Here is an 18,538-nt window from a genome sequence, read left to right as displayed (position 1 = left end):
ACTATATAAATGAACATGAGTTATACATACGTGTGTTCGTACATATACTTAAATAAGAAATGAAAATCTTAAGAAATAAAATTACATTCATGAACAAAGATAAAAACAATAGTATATACTTCGTTTTAATATTTTTCAAAGATACTTTCCGCAGAGTCCACTTTTTTTTAAAAACAAAACATACGTGCTAAATGCGAGATATTTATAATCAGATACATTTTCCGAGATAATTTTTAATTTTAGTTTAGTATGTGAAATTTTGTATTAATTTATAATATGTTCTATGATTATTTACTTTGTAATTTTCTAACGAATAAAGCGTAAACATATATTTTGAGTTACCAGTGGAAGATCATCATGGCTACCGAGGTGGTCCTTCATTTGACTTGAGCAGTGTATTTACATTGAAGCGCGTGCTGTGCGATTGGCTGATCCGGCTGACGTGCGTGTGTTGACGTTTCATCAAAACAAAGCACAGCGCGCGACCGAACGAGCATTTTATCACGGTGGTTCGTTGTGAGTGTATCGTCTTCTGCGCAAACAGAGTTTACGAAAAGTGTACATTGACTGTAACTACCGTACCGAGTTATAGTGAGCGAGTGCCTTCGATCATCATAATGTCCATCGTGAAATTTACCTCGGACGAGAGTCTAGGCGGTGAGTAAAGGGGTCCTTTTCCAGAAAGATGCGAGCAGCTGTCAGTTTAACATCGCGGCCATTTTGCGCGATTGTAGCTGACGCATAAACAAACGCGATCCTGCTTCCTTTTGCGTCGCAAACGTATTTATTCGTAAAGCATACTATTCTGAAGGTAATTTGTGTTGATATCTGTTTCGATTTTGAATCAATGGAAGTATAGCATTGCAATAGTATTCGCGTAAAACGATCGTGTATAATTCTGAAAATTTTGGCGCGATCATTTTCTTACTACTATCAAGACATAAGCCGGTATTGCATTAAAGTAGGTAAATTCGCTCGTTTAAAAAAGTCTCGGTTGTCAATTGTTCAAGTTCAGCCATTATAAGTTAATTAATATTTGACAAATTTAATGGAAATACGTCAATAATGAGTTCGCGTTATTTGAAGATTCCGTTTTGTTTTTTCACTCTTAAATTATATTTCCATTGTACGAAAGTATTTCGTAAAACGTCGACATTTTGTGAAATAAAAGGCTGGTACATTCTAAATCTAGGAAATGTTTATGCAAACCAATGTATGATAACTATAATTTTTATTCTTGTTTATTCGCAACAAAGTGAACACAATCTTATCGATCTTTAATTCGCCTTATTAACGACGATGGAAAATTTTTTATTTATACGTGGCTATTTATCAAATAGTTCCTTGAAGGTTTTTTTTGTTATATCATTGCCATTCTGTATGCATGGTGATAGAACACCACACAGGAAAAATGTACTACACGGTGAAACAAGTTTCCTTTAATACCTTTAAAGGACGAAAAGCGGTAAAGGAATTATACTTTGGGAACGAGAATTCTTGCATGGTAAAGTTTTCAAATAAAAAGCTTTTGGTTTCTTGTTGTATTTCGGACACCTATTAATAATATTTTAATTTCTATCAAAGTTAAGAAAATTTTATTGAAAATTAAAACAAGGTATAACAAATTAAAACATCATATTTTAGTCTTTTATTCGAAATTAAAATAAATTGTTTAGATAATCCCCATATTTGACCTCCATTATATATAATTCGTTGCAGTCTATGTAACGGCAGGATCGTCGGTTGGTTGTTTACTTTGAAGCACAGTTGTCACGAAAGGGAAAAAATGAAGGGCAAGGAAAACTAGCTTTTATTACATTTCTTTGACGGTCATGAAACTCGTTAACTTAAACCAGACGAATTACGGATAACGATGGACATATTTCCAAGAGGTACATTGTATATTCGATTGAATTACTCTGGAACTTCATTTTGGTCTATATATGTACCTATCACTGTAGTCAAATTTATTGCAACGAACAAGGTTGAAAAGTGTGAACGACACGAACAACGGAAGCGTTTTTATCGATCCTCCTAAAGGTTATTCTAGGTCGCGAACCAAACAAATCGTACGTTGAGAATAATTAGGTCAGTGTCCTACGAATTGACTTAACCGTTCTATTTAAACGGTCCTAACCTATCAAACGCGGCAGTCGGCCAAGTTCAGGGACGTCGTCTTTGGGACGTTGAATTTACATATTTCTCGAGTGCATTGTTTATTTTCGCGTTATTTCCGAGCGGTCGTGCGATCGTTTCGAAAAAATTATAGAAAAACCGGAACGTGACTAGTGTCAGGGAAGCAACGGCGATATCGTGACGATATCGGTTCATTATCTTGACGTAATGTTTTTTTCCGTTATGTTTGTATAATAGGTATTGTCGTGCATTTAGAATTACGAATTACGAAGGACTAAATGCTACGAGATAACGAATGCAAATTTTTTACAAGAAAAATGGAGAACAAAATCGACTTCAATTATATGTACATAGGCACGTTCGAAATAAGTTTTTATCGAAATTCCGTAAAAAAAGTTCTATTCTACGATGTATTTTTTTCATTGTTGTTTGTTCTACGTGTCTCGCGTAGCAGGTGCTACGTAGCAGTTAATTGTAGCGTAGGAACTGGAGTTAATTTGGACGTTCGATATAGAAAAAGTTTACTTTTTTCCTGGAACATTGACCATTGACTCGAAGGCTGCGCAGCCGTAATACTGTCTACGTGACTGTTCTCAGGAGCATCGAAAAGTGACGTCATCACGTGGACGCTATTATATCGGGAACCGGCAGGATAACTTCTTCGGATGTGACCCGATTTCTGGGAATGTCTCCTCGGTCCCTTGTTTGGTAAACATGACTTACAAGTCACACCTGCATCGCTGTGAAGCAATTCAACAGATTGCAAATAATATAGACGCAACAATTTACTCTACGATTTTAGTTGTACGCCAAGTTGCACCGGTAGTCGTGTAGTAATGTGTTGCCATTCAAGACGTCTACGTTGCGCGATAGGCAATACAATAGCTTCACGCTGCCTACGAGGAAGGTTGTTTAACCTTTAGCGGTTCAACTGTGCCTCCTAGGAACGAGCAATGTACCAGCATAGTGGTCCAATCTAGAACGGAGGGTAAATTGAAGTTCAGACTATAGTTATTCACTGATTTTTCGTAGATATGTATTTGATCTTTTTCGGAGCTCGAAGTAATTAAACTCTTCACGATGCGGTATTATTTTGTTGAGTGATCCTTCTTTATATTTTTTTTCTTTGCAACAAGTTGTACTCGTGACCAACTACAATACGATCGTTAATATTAGTACACCTTTTCGACCATTTTCTGGTAGCAGTGGTCTTATAAAAGTTTGCACAATGGCAAACCCGAAGAGAGAAACCTTCTTAAGAGACTATATAAATACAATAGTATCGTTGCCCTGCGCGCCTCCGGAACGTTTGATTAAAATGGCGGACTGATGAAAAGGGGGGCATGTTCGTGTCTATTTTTAACCGTAACTCCGTAACACTTAGCCTGTCGTGATTTCGTGGCACGTGACGTTTCCTGGTCGTTTGTCGTGCGTTCATCTCGTCTGCGTCAATGGTGTCTCTCTATTGGTCGCGTTTCACAATGAACGTTGTTAATCGATTTAACGCGTTACACGCGTGTCATGGAATACTCTCTGCTTTCAGTTGTAACGGTTATACGAGGTCAGGGAACGAAATTTTACTTTTTCTATTATATAGAATTTATAGAATATTCAAGGCACAATAAGGTGCTGTAACTCGAACATACGAAATCTTATCCAATCTAGGTGTATCTTACGCGATTATAGAATTTTTCACCTCAATACCAGGAACTATTTTTTCCTTTTCTGTTCGCGAATAATTTTGAAGACAGCGAAGGAATCACTATTATCCATGGTGAATCTGTTACGTTTCTATTGTAAACGTTCTCTGTGAGTAAAATGGGTCTTTAACGATTGTGAAAATAGGTCGACTGTTTGAATTCGGCGCGCTCAAAGTTCACCGGTGGTCCTCGATTGAACATCCTCTCTCTCAACATAAAACCGTGGAACGATATTCATACCAGACCACGGGAGTCTCGAAAATGATTAAACTTTTTTCAAGGCAGAGCGAACGAAAAATTTCATCAATTTGGTAATATGCACCAGTTCGTATTAAAAAGGTGTCTTGCACCTTCTAACGTTTCATGATGATTACAAAAGTTGTACATCGAGTATTTCGTACGGTCATTTATACAGGTATTCGATCAAATTGCGCACCGTTTGCTCTTTCGCGTATCAGTTGCCACGCGAACAACGTACCGACTAATAAATAATCAACGAGGGAAAAATGTTCGCGTACATTGTGTGCTTTATAATCTTCATCGATTCGAAGGAAGTTTTCTCGGTTATCGTTTTCGAGTCACGGTCACTGCTTCGAACGTTCTCCATATTGGAATTACGAATTGTTTCGAAAAAATTTCTATAAAAACTTCTGCGTCTGTAATTCAGACGACCAATCAATTTTTAATACGTTTCTCGATTATAGCGAGAAGTGCTGCCAATGGAAAATAATGGACGATTGTCTGGGGTCGATCGTGATTTCGCGTTGAATGACGGTGTATGTAGGTATTTACGTGCAACGACTCGTACAGTAGCGTGGTTCGCAGCGTATTCGCTTATCGCGCGTCAATTTACGAGCTTCGAGATCATAAATTCCCAAACTTGTCACAATGCGTGGTACAATTGGCCGCAAATTACGGCGTATTTTGTCGTCTCTCGAATCGCGCTAACGTCTTCTTTCAATCATTCGTATACTTTCCACTCGGGCTGTGTCATCGGCAACATGTACGTGTAAGTACGTATATCTTAATCAATGTTTTTTCGCGGTGTTATTCGCGGAGTTTGTCGCGCAAATTTACTTTGTCCGTCATGTATCATATATTATACATATGTGTATATATATCCTCAAAATATATCGTTTTTCAATTCGAGTTCAAAGTAATTACCGTCCCGTTTGAACCGGACGATCCGACATTTTGTAGCAAAAGATTATTGTTATCGAATCACCGAGGAGGCGGTTAGATAGGTACATCGGTATACTAATACAATAGTAGTAGTAGTAGTAGTAGTAGTAGTAGTAGTAGTAGTAGTAGTAGTAGTAGTAGTAGTGATGTCTGAATATTTTCGTGTACATTTCGGTGTGCGTATACTATCGGTATTCGTCGTAATTAATGTGTTTGTTGAAACGTGTTTACCCGGGTATCGTTCGTGAATTGTGTTCTTTTTGTGGAATGTCGAACATAACCGCAGTGCGATACGTTTGCAAAGTTAACACGTGTGTCCTTGCGACGCACGTGTTCCTTTATTTATTTTGATCGAGTCGGAGTAGTAGTTCTTTTCGAAAGTGGTTGCCAAGTTCCATTGGAGTCCAAGTTTCCATGCATTTCTGTTTACGATTCTTTAGGCTGAAGGTCTGAAAAATTCAAGAAATATCTGTGCACACCTAATTGTGTTAGGTTACGTTGATAATCATTATCATTGTCAGAGGATGAGTAAAAATAACCTGACCTTTATTGTTCGACGTTATGGTTTGTAACATTTTTTTTCTTCTTTCTCAATCGTGTACAAATGTATTTCGTTGGAACCTGGTGTCTGACGGTGTACGATAATGCCACCAGTTGATACAACCTTTCCATATTTATCCCAACATTATCATTGGAAATTAAGTAATGACAATTTACTGTTTCGTTCCCGACGTTCCTTTTTAATTCCATTTTACTTTTGGCAAACCGACGGCGACACTCGATGTCGTTAAATCCCCAGGAAATATCTGCATACGTATGTATGTACATTGGTGGTGATATTTGAAATTTTGCGATGTTGAACGTTGGGCGTTGGGCAACAAAATACGGAAGGAAAACAATCGTCGATTATTTTCTTCTGCTTTCTTTTCTTCGAGTCATCATTTTTATTACAGGGATAAAAGATCGATACTTACGTCGACTTCTCGTGCAGCGCAGTTTACTGTAATACGCACCTCCGAGACAAAATTAATAAAAATGAAGCAACGACGATGTTATTCGATGTTAACTTCGATAATAAAGTTTGACGAATCGTTTCGAAAAATTACGTCGTTGAATCGATTTATTACATCCATGAATTATTTATTCATTATTACGATCGAAGGAAATCGATCAATTTCGTATAGCCTGACGTTAAATTTAAATAACAGATGACAAATGGTATACAAAACTGTACTAAAACAAATGTCCTCGCAACGTTGGACGCAGTCAGTGTTAAAGATGGGTGACTACCATCGTGTATTTTACGAAGCTTTTCCGTAGATATAGAGTCGTGTAATTATTATTAATAGCAGCAGGTTTTTAGTCTTGTGCAATGTTAGAATTATACTAGCACAGGAGGGGAGAATAATTGATCGATAGAGTTTGGGGAAAAAATGTGTTTTGTAACTACAAATGCAATGAATTTGTACAGGAATGTCACCGGAATCCATTCTCCGTTTACTCCGGTCGATGGATTCTATCATTAACGATACCAATCATTAGTGGTGGGTGTGTATTATTATGGTTATATATCCTCGAAGCAATAAAAAACTGCAAACGTGTCAGTCACGTAAATAGACCGCATTGCAGATTGTAAAAAATTGAATAAACAACGCTTTGTGATAAAATTGTTCAACGTTTTCATATGGTTGTGCGTACTTGGTGGATCGATCATCGTCGATCAAACATTATCTAAAAGATCAGCCGGTGTTTTTTCTGCAATGCTGATAATTGTCGCACAAGGAAGCACGAACGTTCGAAAGAATTTAATGCGTTTTAGAATGCGAACACGAACCGTGGTATCGAAACCAGTCGAAAGGAAGATAGATTAATGGAGAAAGAGGTCGGACAATGATCTTTGACGTTAGTTGGCTGACTGGATTAATCATTGGACACGTTCGATGTTGTACAGTATTCTTCCTTCGCTGTTCTCTAATTTCTTCTCGCTACGTCGCATTGTGCGCGTAATGCTGAATACGTAGACCCGCGAAATATAATTGAACGCAAGTTTCACTTTTGTGAAAGTTGAAGTTCTTTGACCATCAAATGATAATTTTACATCGAATCGGAAGAGTTTCGTAACTCGATGAATTTGTATTCCTTTATCGGGAAATCGCGGAGTGCTCGAAAGTTGGAGCATAGTAAATTGTTTTAAAAGGAAACGTATACGATACGGAGCAAACGAGTCACGATGAATCATTGATTCGTAGCCGATGATACGGGCAACGCGAGTGAATCTCCTTCGTTTTTTATCGTACACGTGACGAGCCAACCGCATGGAAATTACACAAGTAACCATCGACACGGTAAATCTCACGTTGTACGAACAACTGGAGCGTGAACTCTGACCTCGGCGACAACTCCTTTTCTTACTTCGATCGATCATTTGCCAATTTGATACAACGATGCGCAAACTTTTGCATCTTTCAACACCTCAAAGAACCAAGTATAAACGAAAAACGAAAGACGAAAGTTTTAATCAAATTGAAAAAAAGGATAAAGGTAATTAAAAGAAAAAGAAACAGATTTCACCCTCCCGATACTTTATTTGCAAACAATGAAGCTGTCCCGAGAGACAAGCCGCTGACGCGTCGGTTATCAAGAACGATTAATTAAAAGTCCTGTTGCGTTTTTCCCCGTGGAAAACCAGGATAGATTCTCGTTACACCATCGAACTCTGGCTAGGTCAATCGTACAATCGCCTTAGGTAATGACGCAATACGCTATATGATCGCTACGTCAGAGCCAACGGACCTTGTCCGTGAACTTCTTTGATAATAGAGTCGAAGATTGTTCGATAACGGAGTCGTGCGATCGTGTTTTACGTTCCCGCAAATGCAAGGTCTCACGGGTCGATGTTTCTATCTCAGCGGAAGTCCCAATTCCTGCACTTGTTCCGTTAATACATATACACGTACATACATACACACATACATGCATACATAAATACATAAATAAATACATACATACATGCATACATGCATACATGCATGCATATGTATATCAATAGCCAAAGCGTCTCCCATTTCCAACATAACGACGTTTTATCAACTTGTCCACTTGCGACGAAATGCAACGTCCAGTGGAAACTTAACACTTTTGTCTACCGCATCGAAGCAAATTTTCTTTTGATTTTATCCGGCATTTTGGAAATCGATCTAAAAAAAAGATTCAGCCTCAGTAATTAAGAAAGTTATTATTCGGGTCCAAGTGTTCGTAGGTTTCAGGTGTCCTTGTACACCCAATGACTTTCCAAGCTATGGTCTCCTTTCTACATACGTTCCGTGATTCCACGTATAACGTCCGTTTTTCATTTGACATTCGCAGAGTCATGGGTGGAACTGAGTTCTGTACCCGACAGGGTAACACCATTACCGTTTGGTAGCGGTGGGGAAGAGTACCTGCGATTACTGAAAGAAGCACAAAGGGATTCCACACAATCGTCCGCCAGGCATTCCTTGGCGTCGTCTCGGCGAGACACACCGAGAGACAGGTAAGGCATTTTACTCGGAAAATGTTTCGATCGACTGTGGACGAGTTAGCGAACATAATTTTAGAACCGAATCCAACACGAGAAAATAGCGATTAAAGTTCGTGTACGGTCAGTCGCTATCAATCACTGTCAGTCACGCGACCGAGGTTCTACCGTGTTAAAATTTACCTTTGTATTCGCATCGAAGTAACGAAATATTAATAAGATGGAACCTCGATTGTCCGACTAGAATCATTTCATAAACGAGAATAATGTACGTATTTTCCAAAGGATGATCGATAACTATGGTAATAAGTTCGGAGCGAGTTTGGAATTCAGTGTAGATTTTTTTGACCGATGACTGGTAATTTTAAACACCAAAGGAAGAGTGCCCGGGAACGCGATCGAAATTAAAAATCTTGCATCGATTACTGTTAATTACGAAATCGGTCTATGCGTTTGCGAGTTTAACCGAATCGTCAGACCCCTGGTTTCGTTCGTTGCTTTCCCCGTACGGGAACCAAGAGACCGAAGAAGAGTCAAAAAAAAAAGGGGGGAAAAAGTGAATAAGCGGTAGCATGAGTCAGAAGATGCCGAGGGTGGGTGGGGCCCGTGGTAGAGACCAACGAGGAATCTTTTTCTGGAAGGTTTCTTTGTGTACGTTTGTAGGTGTTGGTACGTTTCAAGGATCGCCGTACGACAGACGGAAGAAAAGGCAAACAAGCCGTCTCACTCGCTTACCGTATCTGTCGATCCATCTCCCGAATAACATCTTCCAGAATTTTTTCTTCTGGTCGAAGATTTCAGTCGTGGATAGGATTTTAGTCGATTCAATAACGCTACCGGTTTTGAAATTCTATTCGGAATTTAATATCGTATCGCTGTACAACGCGCCACGCGACGACGCAGTTCTTTTCTTGGAATTTTTAAACGCTCCTGGAGATAACGTTTCCCCAAGGTCACGCGTGCATCGGCGTAACGAGATAACGCCTCGTGTTCCAAATTCGATCGATTTGCGGATAAAGGAGGGCTAATGAACTCCCGTGACGAGTTTCTCGTGTTTATTTTCTTTCCATGACGTACCTGCGGGATCCACACTGTAGCGATCGTGTCGCAGGTGTTCGACGATGTCGTCGATCGATGGTTTCGCGTTATCTTGGTAGTTTCCCTCGACGAATTACAAAGAAAAAGGTAACGATCAAAGTCGAGCATGTGTTGTCAGTAACCGTGCGAGTAAATGGTAAACCGGAGGAGGAGATGCGAATTATTTTTATTCTTTCGTCGTTGATTCGAGTACAGATGAGTCGTTGTACGCTCGCTTCTCGATGACGGACTCGTGAGAAAAGTCGTGTACAATTTTTGACATGTTCTATTGCAGCCCGAAGAGCCCGCCAAACAGCCCCAACACGGAACTCTCGACCGAAGACGAGCTCAAGGGTGTCTATATAAATTACAACTGTAACAAGGTCAGTTTCATAATCGATTTCTAACACCGCGTTGTGCTTTCATGTGATCTACGATTACGAAAAACCCAGCGTTCGCGACACTTTCTTTGTCCAGGTATTGTTTCGCAGTCGATCTGCACGAGTCGTTGTAACAACAAGTCGATGGACTTGATCTTGGTGAACAGTTGGACGATTTAAAGGTTGCTCAGTTTTTTCTTCTTTTTTTTTGTCGGACTCAGGTACCCTGAACTCTCGTCGAATCCATTGTCAAGATTTTCTTAAGCGACAATCGTAAAATGCAATTTATGTTATTCAAAGTTTCCTTCGATTCTTTGCTCGATTCCATATATATATATATATATATATATACACACACACGTGTAATGCGGGCGGTAATAGTCGCGTCAACTGGATACGATCGAGAATCACAATGCTTCGTTCTTTGCCCCAATTTTTTCCCGCGGTCGGTGCATGCTCTGGCAAGGCTTCAAAGGGATATGCAACAACTGGTTTTATCGAATGAAAGAACCGGCCACTTTCTACGCAAGGTCTACAGATTGCTGACTCGCGTACTGCGGCCTCGCATAGAGCACGCGTTCGGAACGAGTTCAAACGGAACATGCATCCCATTGTAAATTGGGGAAAAACGGTGACTTTTGAAAATCGCGATCGAAAAACCGCGATCTAAAAGTAGTAATAAATTTACCGAGCTCTAGACGATCGAATTTCGATCACTGTTTACCCGCGATTGGAATCGGTCGAGTGTTTTCACGAGTATTGTTGCGATGTTATCTTTATCGTCGGAAAAATAACAAGTCCGTGGTCACGCATGTCGCGATATTTTCAAAAAACAATGAGTAATGTATTTGTGAGAGTGCGAACGCGCGACAGGTACGTTGCAGCGAGTTGCGCGATATCTCCTTTGGGTAGTCGTTTGCGAACGCACCGAGGTCGGATTTATCGTCTTCTAGGGACGGTGGTAACGAAAACAGCGAGAAAGACAATTGTATCGGGGCAGGATGAGTAACACCGATAACGAACCGCCGCAAAGAACAGCGAGCGCGCAGCGGCAAGGATTTTCCATGAGTCAGTTGCTCGATTGGTGTTGTCTCGAGTACGTACGCAACTTTTCTTAGTGTACGCACGCCTTTGTGAAGGCGAGGTCTTGGAAAGTACAGTAGTCTCTCCGCTACTTTGAGAATTTCCGGTCGTTTGCCTTAACCGCTCAGATAAGATATTAAAAATAGAATATCCGAGGAAGCTTTTGTTTCCCCCGTACACCGGGTTATACTTTTGCAACGTTTTTATCGAGGATACCACGACGCATCTTTTCGAACGGCCTTGATCGTTTGTGATCGCTAGCAATAAGAAACATCAACGTTATTCTACAGTTGCAAAGATTCTGCGACGTAGAAACGGGGCCTGGTATGCGCTGCATGTTGCCGGCAGGTAATCGGATGCGCGCATTCGTTATATGTACACCTTACCGACCAAGGATACCCAGATTCGCATGCCAGCGGTGTGTAGATAGAAGTACAGTTCTCCGACTACGTTACCCCGTCATGGTTCGAAACCTTGACGATTCCATCCAAGTAAAGATATAAAACGCCGAGAAAACACCCGTAAATAATGCCTGGTCGAGTGCTCGGTATCGATCCGTTGGACGGTAAGACACGGTAAAAGTGTCCATTTTCGTAGCGATTTATGATTTACCCCTTTCCGTTCGTTTATCGGTAAAATCGCTTTTCTTCGATCGAGCGTACAAGTTGAGTCGGTACTCGTGTAAGTAGACCGTATTGGCTAATGGCCAATAGTAAACGAATGCATTACGTAGATGTCGCGTTTCGTCACGGAATGAAAAGACATGTGTACGTACGGGCACGACGGGCCGTAGATCGTTCACCTGCGTGCGTGTTCTCCAGTAGTGCGCGTGTATTGCCCCGTTACGGCCAGATCACGCGATCGCGAATGAGCGAATCGGCGTTCTCTACGCTCTTGGCTTCTCATCTCCGTGCAAAAACCGGTCCACCCGGTGGTTCGTGCGTTGCGCGTTCGCGAAACGGGCTCGACTCGCGACAAGAAACGCTTCGAGGAGAGAGACACTCGATAGCAACGATAATACGGCGGTACGCTAGTCGAGATTAAGTCAACTTGGCCGTTATGCCCATTCCACGTGAATGCACTCGCGTTGTTCCGTGGAACGCGATAAACACCGACACGCTTCGTCGAGCGTACATACGCTGGATGCAATAATCTCGAGACATTTTCTTTCGAGATAGGCGAATAACCGAGGCGTTGTCGTATTACTGTAGCGATAGATACGCGATGTATGTATGAGGCATGGTCGGTCAGAGAACTTTTTCTCGCGACCGGTCCAACTGAAACGGCCCGTTCCAAGACAAACCAATGGGACGTAAAGGGACGAAGTCGAGCCAGCTTTGTTTCCAGTAGCTGCCGATGCCGATTCGTCTCGCGGAAACGTAAACATCGGTGGGAATAGGAAATGCAGTCATCGGGTAGCCACAGTTTCTGTCTCTCGGATTATCGGTACTTACCTTTCGAGTTGATTAATGCGGTTCCATCGACACTGTCTCTCGGGCGGTGTTGTACGAAATAAACGCTAACCGTCGTCCTCCTCGCGGATGTTTCCAATGCTTGGGAAACAACGAAGGCAAAGTTTCTTCGCGTAGAGAGCGTATACTGCGCGTTAAAAAATTTCTCTTTTGCGCGTACCACACGAACGTGACATTGCGCGGTAACGCGTTCCACTTCCGCGTAATGTCAAAGGGGAGTCGGGCGCGATGCATTTTCCGCGAGGTCGCACGATCGGTTTGCAGAACTTCGAGAAGGATTTTTTTTTTATATTTCGCAAGTTGGTTACCGACCGGGCTGCAAATTCCTCGATCGAGTAATCGAATAATCGACCCTCTTCCAACGAAATGCGGTTTTCAAGGGTTTTCTTCCGCTGAATGAGACCGAGACACGGCCTCGTTGGTGGAGACTTGGTTTATTACGCTCTGGAAAGGAAACAGGGGGCACCGAAAAGAGAAGGCTACGATTATCACGAGCGGAAAAAGAGCAACAGGAAAGTGGGAGAGGAGTCTGCTTTTTAATCGTCGCAGTAGTCATCGACCAATCGGAAAACAAACGATCCGGAGATCGTGCAGTGTACAACATCAAACGAATCGTACGCGGTCGTCGTTTACCAGGGGCGACACATGGGTGACCTGGTTTCTCTCGATCTTATCTTGATATCGATTTTTTTCGCGACTCGAGTTTGTCGCGCGTACCAGCGGTTAGATAACTTTACTGTTTCAGAGTTTGAACAACGCAATTAATAGATTGTTTTTACGTCACTCGACGTTCGATGCTTCTTATTCGCGAACGAGAGCAGCGACTCGCGTAGGACGATGATAAATTATACATGCAAATAAATGGGTAGAATTTCATCTACGCCGACCCCCGTCGCAGTCGTAAAACTTCTCCGCGATCGAACGAGTTTCCCTCGTAATTTAAAGAGCTATTCCAGAACGGTTATTAGTCTTCAATTATCGGTTTACGTTTTAATCTTACTTATCGCGAGTCGACGGTGCAATCCAGACGTAAAATATAGTCTTAAATGCGGATTTAACCGTACGTGCGCTTAATTTTCTTTGCGACGGTTTCGCGGCGCGTTGAGACAGTCGGTGAAGATCCTTTTTAGGTCGCTTCTCATCGGCTCGCGTCCTTGGTGTTCGTTTGCTCGTTGTAAACGTTGCCTCGAGAACGTTGCACTTTGGTGCATTATTACACAAATAGGTAGCTGCAACCGTAATCCCCGCGTTATAGAATATTTATACCATTTTCGGTTCGTGCCGCGGGTTTATTTCAAGAATCGAGTCACGACACCGCGATCCTGCACCAAATCGGGTCAGGTTTACCACATATGTGTAGGTACGCTGCATTTTTTTCTAAACGCGTCTCGATGCGTATTTTTGCTTCGCCATATTGGAGCAATAAACAGATCCACGCGGAGATATAAATTCTGGCCGGAAAAAACTTACATAAATTTACTACACCCAGGGGTCGAAGAGCCAATAAAAAGACCGTGTTCTTTAAGATTTAAGATTTCAATTTAAATCTTTCTTTCGACTATTAATTTCTAACGATCCAAATTGTCATCTGTAATAATATTGAATCGAGAAATAAAACGTTTCATTTACCAACACGAGCAACAGGCCGTCGTGATTTATCGTAATCGAGAACCGTACGACTCAATTATAAATAAAACTTCATTGTAGGTGTCGTTCGCCACATGTTTCGCGCACTTTGCGCAAACATTTACATATGAACGCGAGCGTTGGAGCTCGTTACGACCTCGAAAAACAACGCTCAAAGTTTCAATTACGTTATTTGCAAATATACAACGTTCTATGCGCATTCGATAACGACGATCGCATTTCTGAAATAGCAATGAGAAATGTATGTTGAAATCCATGAAACATTTGCAGGGACATTACCGGTTTGTAAAATACGCTCCAATCGTGTGCCAAGTTTGTCAACGCTCGCATTAAACGCGGACGACTTATTCCTCGAAATAGTGTCGACTCGGTGTGGATTAATGCGTAAATAGAGCTCGAGAGTAAGTATGGACGCTATCGCTCTCTTCTCCTGAAATTACGTCTCGTAAATTACACTTGTCTGTACGATGCAGGCATCGACTTTGTCCGTGCACCGTTTTGGAACTTTTGCTCCTCAAGAGTACACGTGAAATTGCACGTGTACAGTATGGGTTCAATTACCGCTGTAAAAACTTTAGCAGATACGTAACACAATACGTAGCGAGTGTATTGTATTTGCGTTCTGGAGTGTCATTTTTAGGCTTCTGCACCGATCGATATATCGTGGCGCGTTATCGACGATAATGATAAGCACTCGGTGTAACGAAAACGCGAACCGGTGTGTCGTGAAAAATTTCGAGACGCTTCGACGTTTGCGATAATCTTAAATAATTCTATGTACTCGTTTGAAAGAAACACCCATGAATATTTACAAACCGACGAACGTCGTTTAAAAGGAAACTTATGTAGATACATGTATTCTTGCGCCTTGCTCTAGATCCAATTTGTCCGGGATGAAATAATAAAGAGAACCGTGATTAAAATTGGACATCGCGTAGGTATCAGTGTTTGCATTCTCGTCGGGTTCGTGCAAGTAAACGTGCAAACAAATAATGAATCGTACAAAACATTGAAATCAAACAAGACGCGTAAAATACAGATTTAGTCCAAGAACTGGTGGCAAGGGGGATTGTTTACAAACAAGTGTACGTTTCGTTTAATTCCGTGGCGTATCTAGCGATACGAGTGTCGCGTCGCGATTGGCCTACCGCCAATACAAGTTGCCCTTGGATGCTTGTGCTCGTACTCCATTCGAAGTCATTCACAGATAAGAAGCGCAAAAAAGGTACGCGTTGCTCGTTTTGCTGGCGCACAATTTCGACCGTATAAACGTCTTGCCTTCGATCGATGTTCTCGGTCGAGATTTCGCAAAGAAAATTATCAACGAGAACGTTACTTAAAAATTTACAAGTACGGTAAATTACAAGTGAAATATGTAAATATTCACCGCTAAAACGTTCGAGGATTGGGGGCGGGGGCGTCAATTGTGCTTTACTAATAACGATAACTCGATTCAAAAGTTGACAAGTATCAGAGTTGGCGTTCAACGTGCAACTTTGAACGTTAACCCATAACTGGTTGGTAAGGTGGGATATGACGCAGACTCCGGGTAATTGTGTCATTGCCGAAAGTTTCCTTGAGAAATTAATAATAAATATTTAAATAATTACAGCGAATTCTACAGACCCCACCGTACCAGTTACGGGGTTAAAAAGTCGATCGCCTTATGCAACAAAGCGTGGTCGATTGACAAGTTGCTATCGAGTTCTTCTGTGAAGACAAGAAACCGATCTCCGTTTGTAGCGCGCTCGTTTTACCGCGTTAGCCAAAACCGTGTAGCGGTGCGCTCGAACAAGCTTTGTATTACACGTGCAATGCCGGTAAACCGACACCGTCGTGATTTTAATTCGATTCAGACGCTACGTAGAGCCGTGCACATCTTCAGTTTCACCGGATGACACGAGATCCACGTGCGACTCTAAACGCTCGCAAATCGGATTTCCAAGGATTAACCGAGGTTTTTCGTACGAGCAGTCTTCCGCGCGCTTAAGGATTCTACGCCGTCGAGAAATAATGATTCAGTGTTTAGTTAGGTACCTATAACGATTCTTCTTTCGTTCTGTGCAGGAGCCGGAGGTTTTGGATAAAACCACCGACTGGATGTACGAATGGAGCTCCCGTCCGGACCAAGTACCGCCGAAGTACGCAAAATATTCTATTTTTAAATATTTACGCCCTCTTTGAAGTACTTGAAAGTGGAGCACCTTGAAAAAAAAAAGAAAGAAAAGAGCGAGTGAGAGAGAGAGAGAGAGAGAGAGAGAGAGAGAGAAGCTGGCATAATCTGGTAGACGGGCGACTCCGCGTCTCGAAATAAGTCAAAATAATAGAATAAATCTCTTTCGTGTTTCTCGACGACCCTGTGTATTTACCTTGCTCGACTTCTGAGAATACCCCGCGTCACGAGGCAAACGCATATTACTTACCGGCCCTATTTTTGTATTTCAGAGACTGGAAATTCAAGCATCCTCTAGGAATGAACAAACGCAAATCCTACAGCATTCGTACCACGAAAGTTGGCAAGATTGGCTTGTTCTCCAAAGAGGTCCTCTACACTCTTGTCATTACGAACATTCTGTCGGTCTTGGTTGGAGCTGGCTTGGGGTAAGGACTAATTCAATGATCGTATAAAGATAGTTTCGAGATCACCAGCGTGATCGTTTGTTCTACGGAGTGCTCCGTTATATTTCTTTCGTAAAGTGTGCCGTCACCGGTGCGAATCGTTTTCTAAAAATTCCATAACGAGCCGCGCGCGGCCCTCTTAAAGATTAACCCTTGTTTCTGGTTCATAGAGTGTGGCTGACCAGGCGAGGATCGATAACGTCCAGTGTGACCATTGAGTGAAGAAACACAGTTAGGAACGCGAATAATAAGGATTGCTGCGCTTATGAATTTGAAAAAGGATCGAGCAGAGGGTTGTTCCATATCGAGTTGCAAGAAAGACTGAAGAGCCAAGTGGGTCGATCGAGCCTAAAAGAAAAATTGAAACACGCAACACATTACTTCGATTACCCCCGAATTTAATATTAGTACTATTCGTCTTAACACTAACCTGCCCGCAAAACTTAACGGTATACTTATCGAGCGCCGTATTATCGTGTAAATTGTATGCAATTATATGCTTAGAAAGAAAATGTTAAAGCGAAAAACGTAATAAGAATAATATGATTTATTATTATAGTCTAGCATTGTTGAGGAAACAAGAACATGTCCAATTTTATACTGTTTCTAATGCGTTTCTATCTGCGATAGTTTATAGGTATAGCTTGGATAGTATTTATCGATACTTAATTATTACTTGTTACTACTACTTGGAGCTAAATCAGATTCGAGCGAAGGTACAGAATGTTTATGTAGGAAATTGGTATACGAGAGGGAGGGTGTGTATCGTTTGGATATGAGTGAAAAAGGAAAGAGAGATAGGGAGAGAGGACACAGCATAATAACGAGGGGAGGAACGTAACGAGGGTGTCTTAATAAGAAAGGAATTGTAAAAAAAAAGAATTCTGCCGAATTGAAACGAACGTTCAATGTTGGTACGAATAAGCAAACGCGTTTGAACGCGATAAATGTCGTATTCGATTAATGGAATTCGCAGTTTCCTCTTTCGGCAGCGTGTAATAATTGAAAACTTTCCGTAATGTACGGTACGATAAGCCGAACATTGATCGAGAATGTTTTATGCGTATGGTTTCTATTCCGTTCTTGTGTTTTTGGATTTTGTATTGTTCGCGACGGTCGGAACATTTATAAAAGATCGTCTATTTGATTATTTAATTTTAATTTCGTTATGCATTAAACACAGAACTGAAAGTTCAAAACACAAATATTTACTCGAATTGGCGTGTTTGTAATCTTATATATTTATTACGTAAATAATATCGATGATACGCACGAAATATTATTTGATAGCGATTTTATACGCCGTGAATCATTTTTTTATTGAATTAAATTCCTATTCTTTTCTCAAAATTTTATTCCAGGTGTAATACGTTACAATGTTAATAGTTTTGCGGAATTACAAATCGCTTCCCCCGACAACAACGTCTGGTTGTTATCAAATTGTGACAAAACAAGACTTAATAGCGATCGCGATACTTTGTCAGTTTTCCAAGGTTCATTAAAGGTTTTTCCACAAATAATAAGTACACATATATACTTGTACCGTGTATTCAGTGTAAGATGCTGTATATTATAAAATAGGGCGTATTCGATGTAAGTAGAAATTAGCCACACAGATTTTTTGTATTTTCAATATAATTATGTATATTATACAAAACCTTTTACTTTCGACTGCCTTCGCATTGTTCGATCGTAACTTACAAAGCTTATGCGACCTGTTTCTCA

General features: G+C 41.1%; 1 protein-coding gene across 2 annotated transcripts; it reads left to right on the top strand.

Moving 5' to 3' along the window:
* Positions 1-353: 353 nt before the first annotated feature.
* Bnip3 (BCL2 interacting protein 3) lies at positions 354-18,488 on the top strand. Of its 2 annotated transcripts, XM_076310407.1 has the most exons (6): positions 362-657; positions 8,385-8,550; positions 9,908-9,995; positions 16,262-16,335; positions 16,640-16,795; positions 16,984-18,488. In XM_076310407.1, the coding sequence occupies exons 1-6, from the start codon at positions 618-620 to the stop codon at positions 17,033-17,035; spliced, it is 576 nt and encodes a 191-aa protein (XP_076166522.1). In that variant the 5' UTR covers positions 362-617; the 3' UTR covers positions 17,036-18,488. The 2 variants fall into 2 exon arrangements, with proteins under 2 accessions (XP_076166523.1, XP_076166522.1); XM_076310408.1 differs by lacking the exon at positions 16,262-16,335 and having other exon boundaries at positions 354-657.
* The last annotated feature ends 50 nt before the right edge of the window (positions 18,489-18,538 follow it).

The sequence above is a fragment of the Ptiloglossa arizonensis genome, chromosome 4 (assembly GCF_051014685.1).
Source record: "Ptiloglossa arizonensis isolate GNS036 chromosome 4, iyPtiAriz1_principal, whole genome shotgun sequence".
Lineage (NCBI taxonomy): Eukaryota > Metazoa > Arthropoda > Insecta > Hymenoptera > Colletidae > Ptiloglossa > Ptiloglossa arizonensis.
The sequence above is the reverse complement of the archived record's forward strand: the minus strand, read 5'-3'. Positions and strand labels throughout refer to the sequence as shown.

Bases quoted from the DNA above. Each gene is read 5' to 3' on its own strand.
- Bnip3 (XM_076310407.1), top strand. From the start codon at position 618: ATGTCCATCGTGAAATTTACCTCGGACGAGAGTCTAGGCG. The intron at 16,336-16,639 runs GTACGCAAAATA...TTTGTATTTCAG, and splicing joins CCGGACCAAGTACCGCCGAA to AGACTGGAAATTCAAGCATC. The intron at 16,796-16,983 runs GTAAGGACTAAT...TCTGGTTCATAG, and splicing joins TTGGTTGGAGCTGGCTTGGG to AGTGTGGCTGACCAGGCGAG.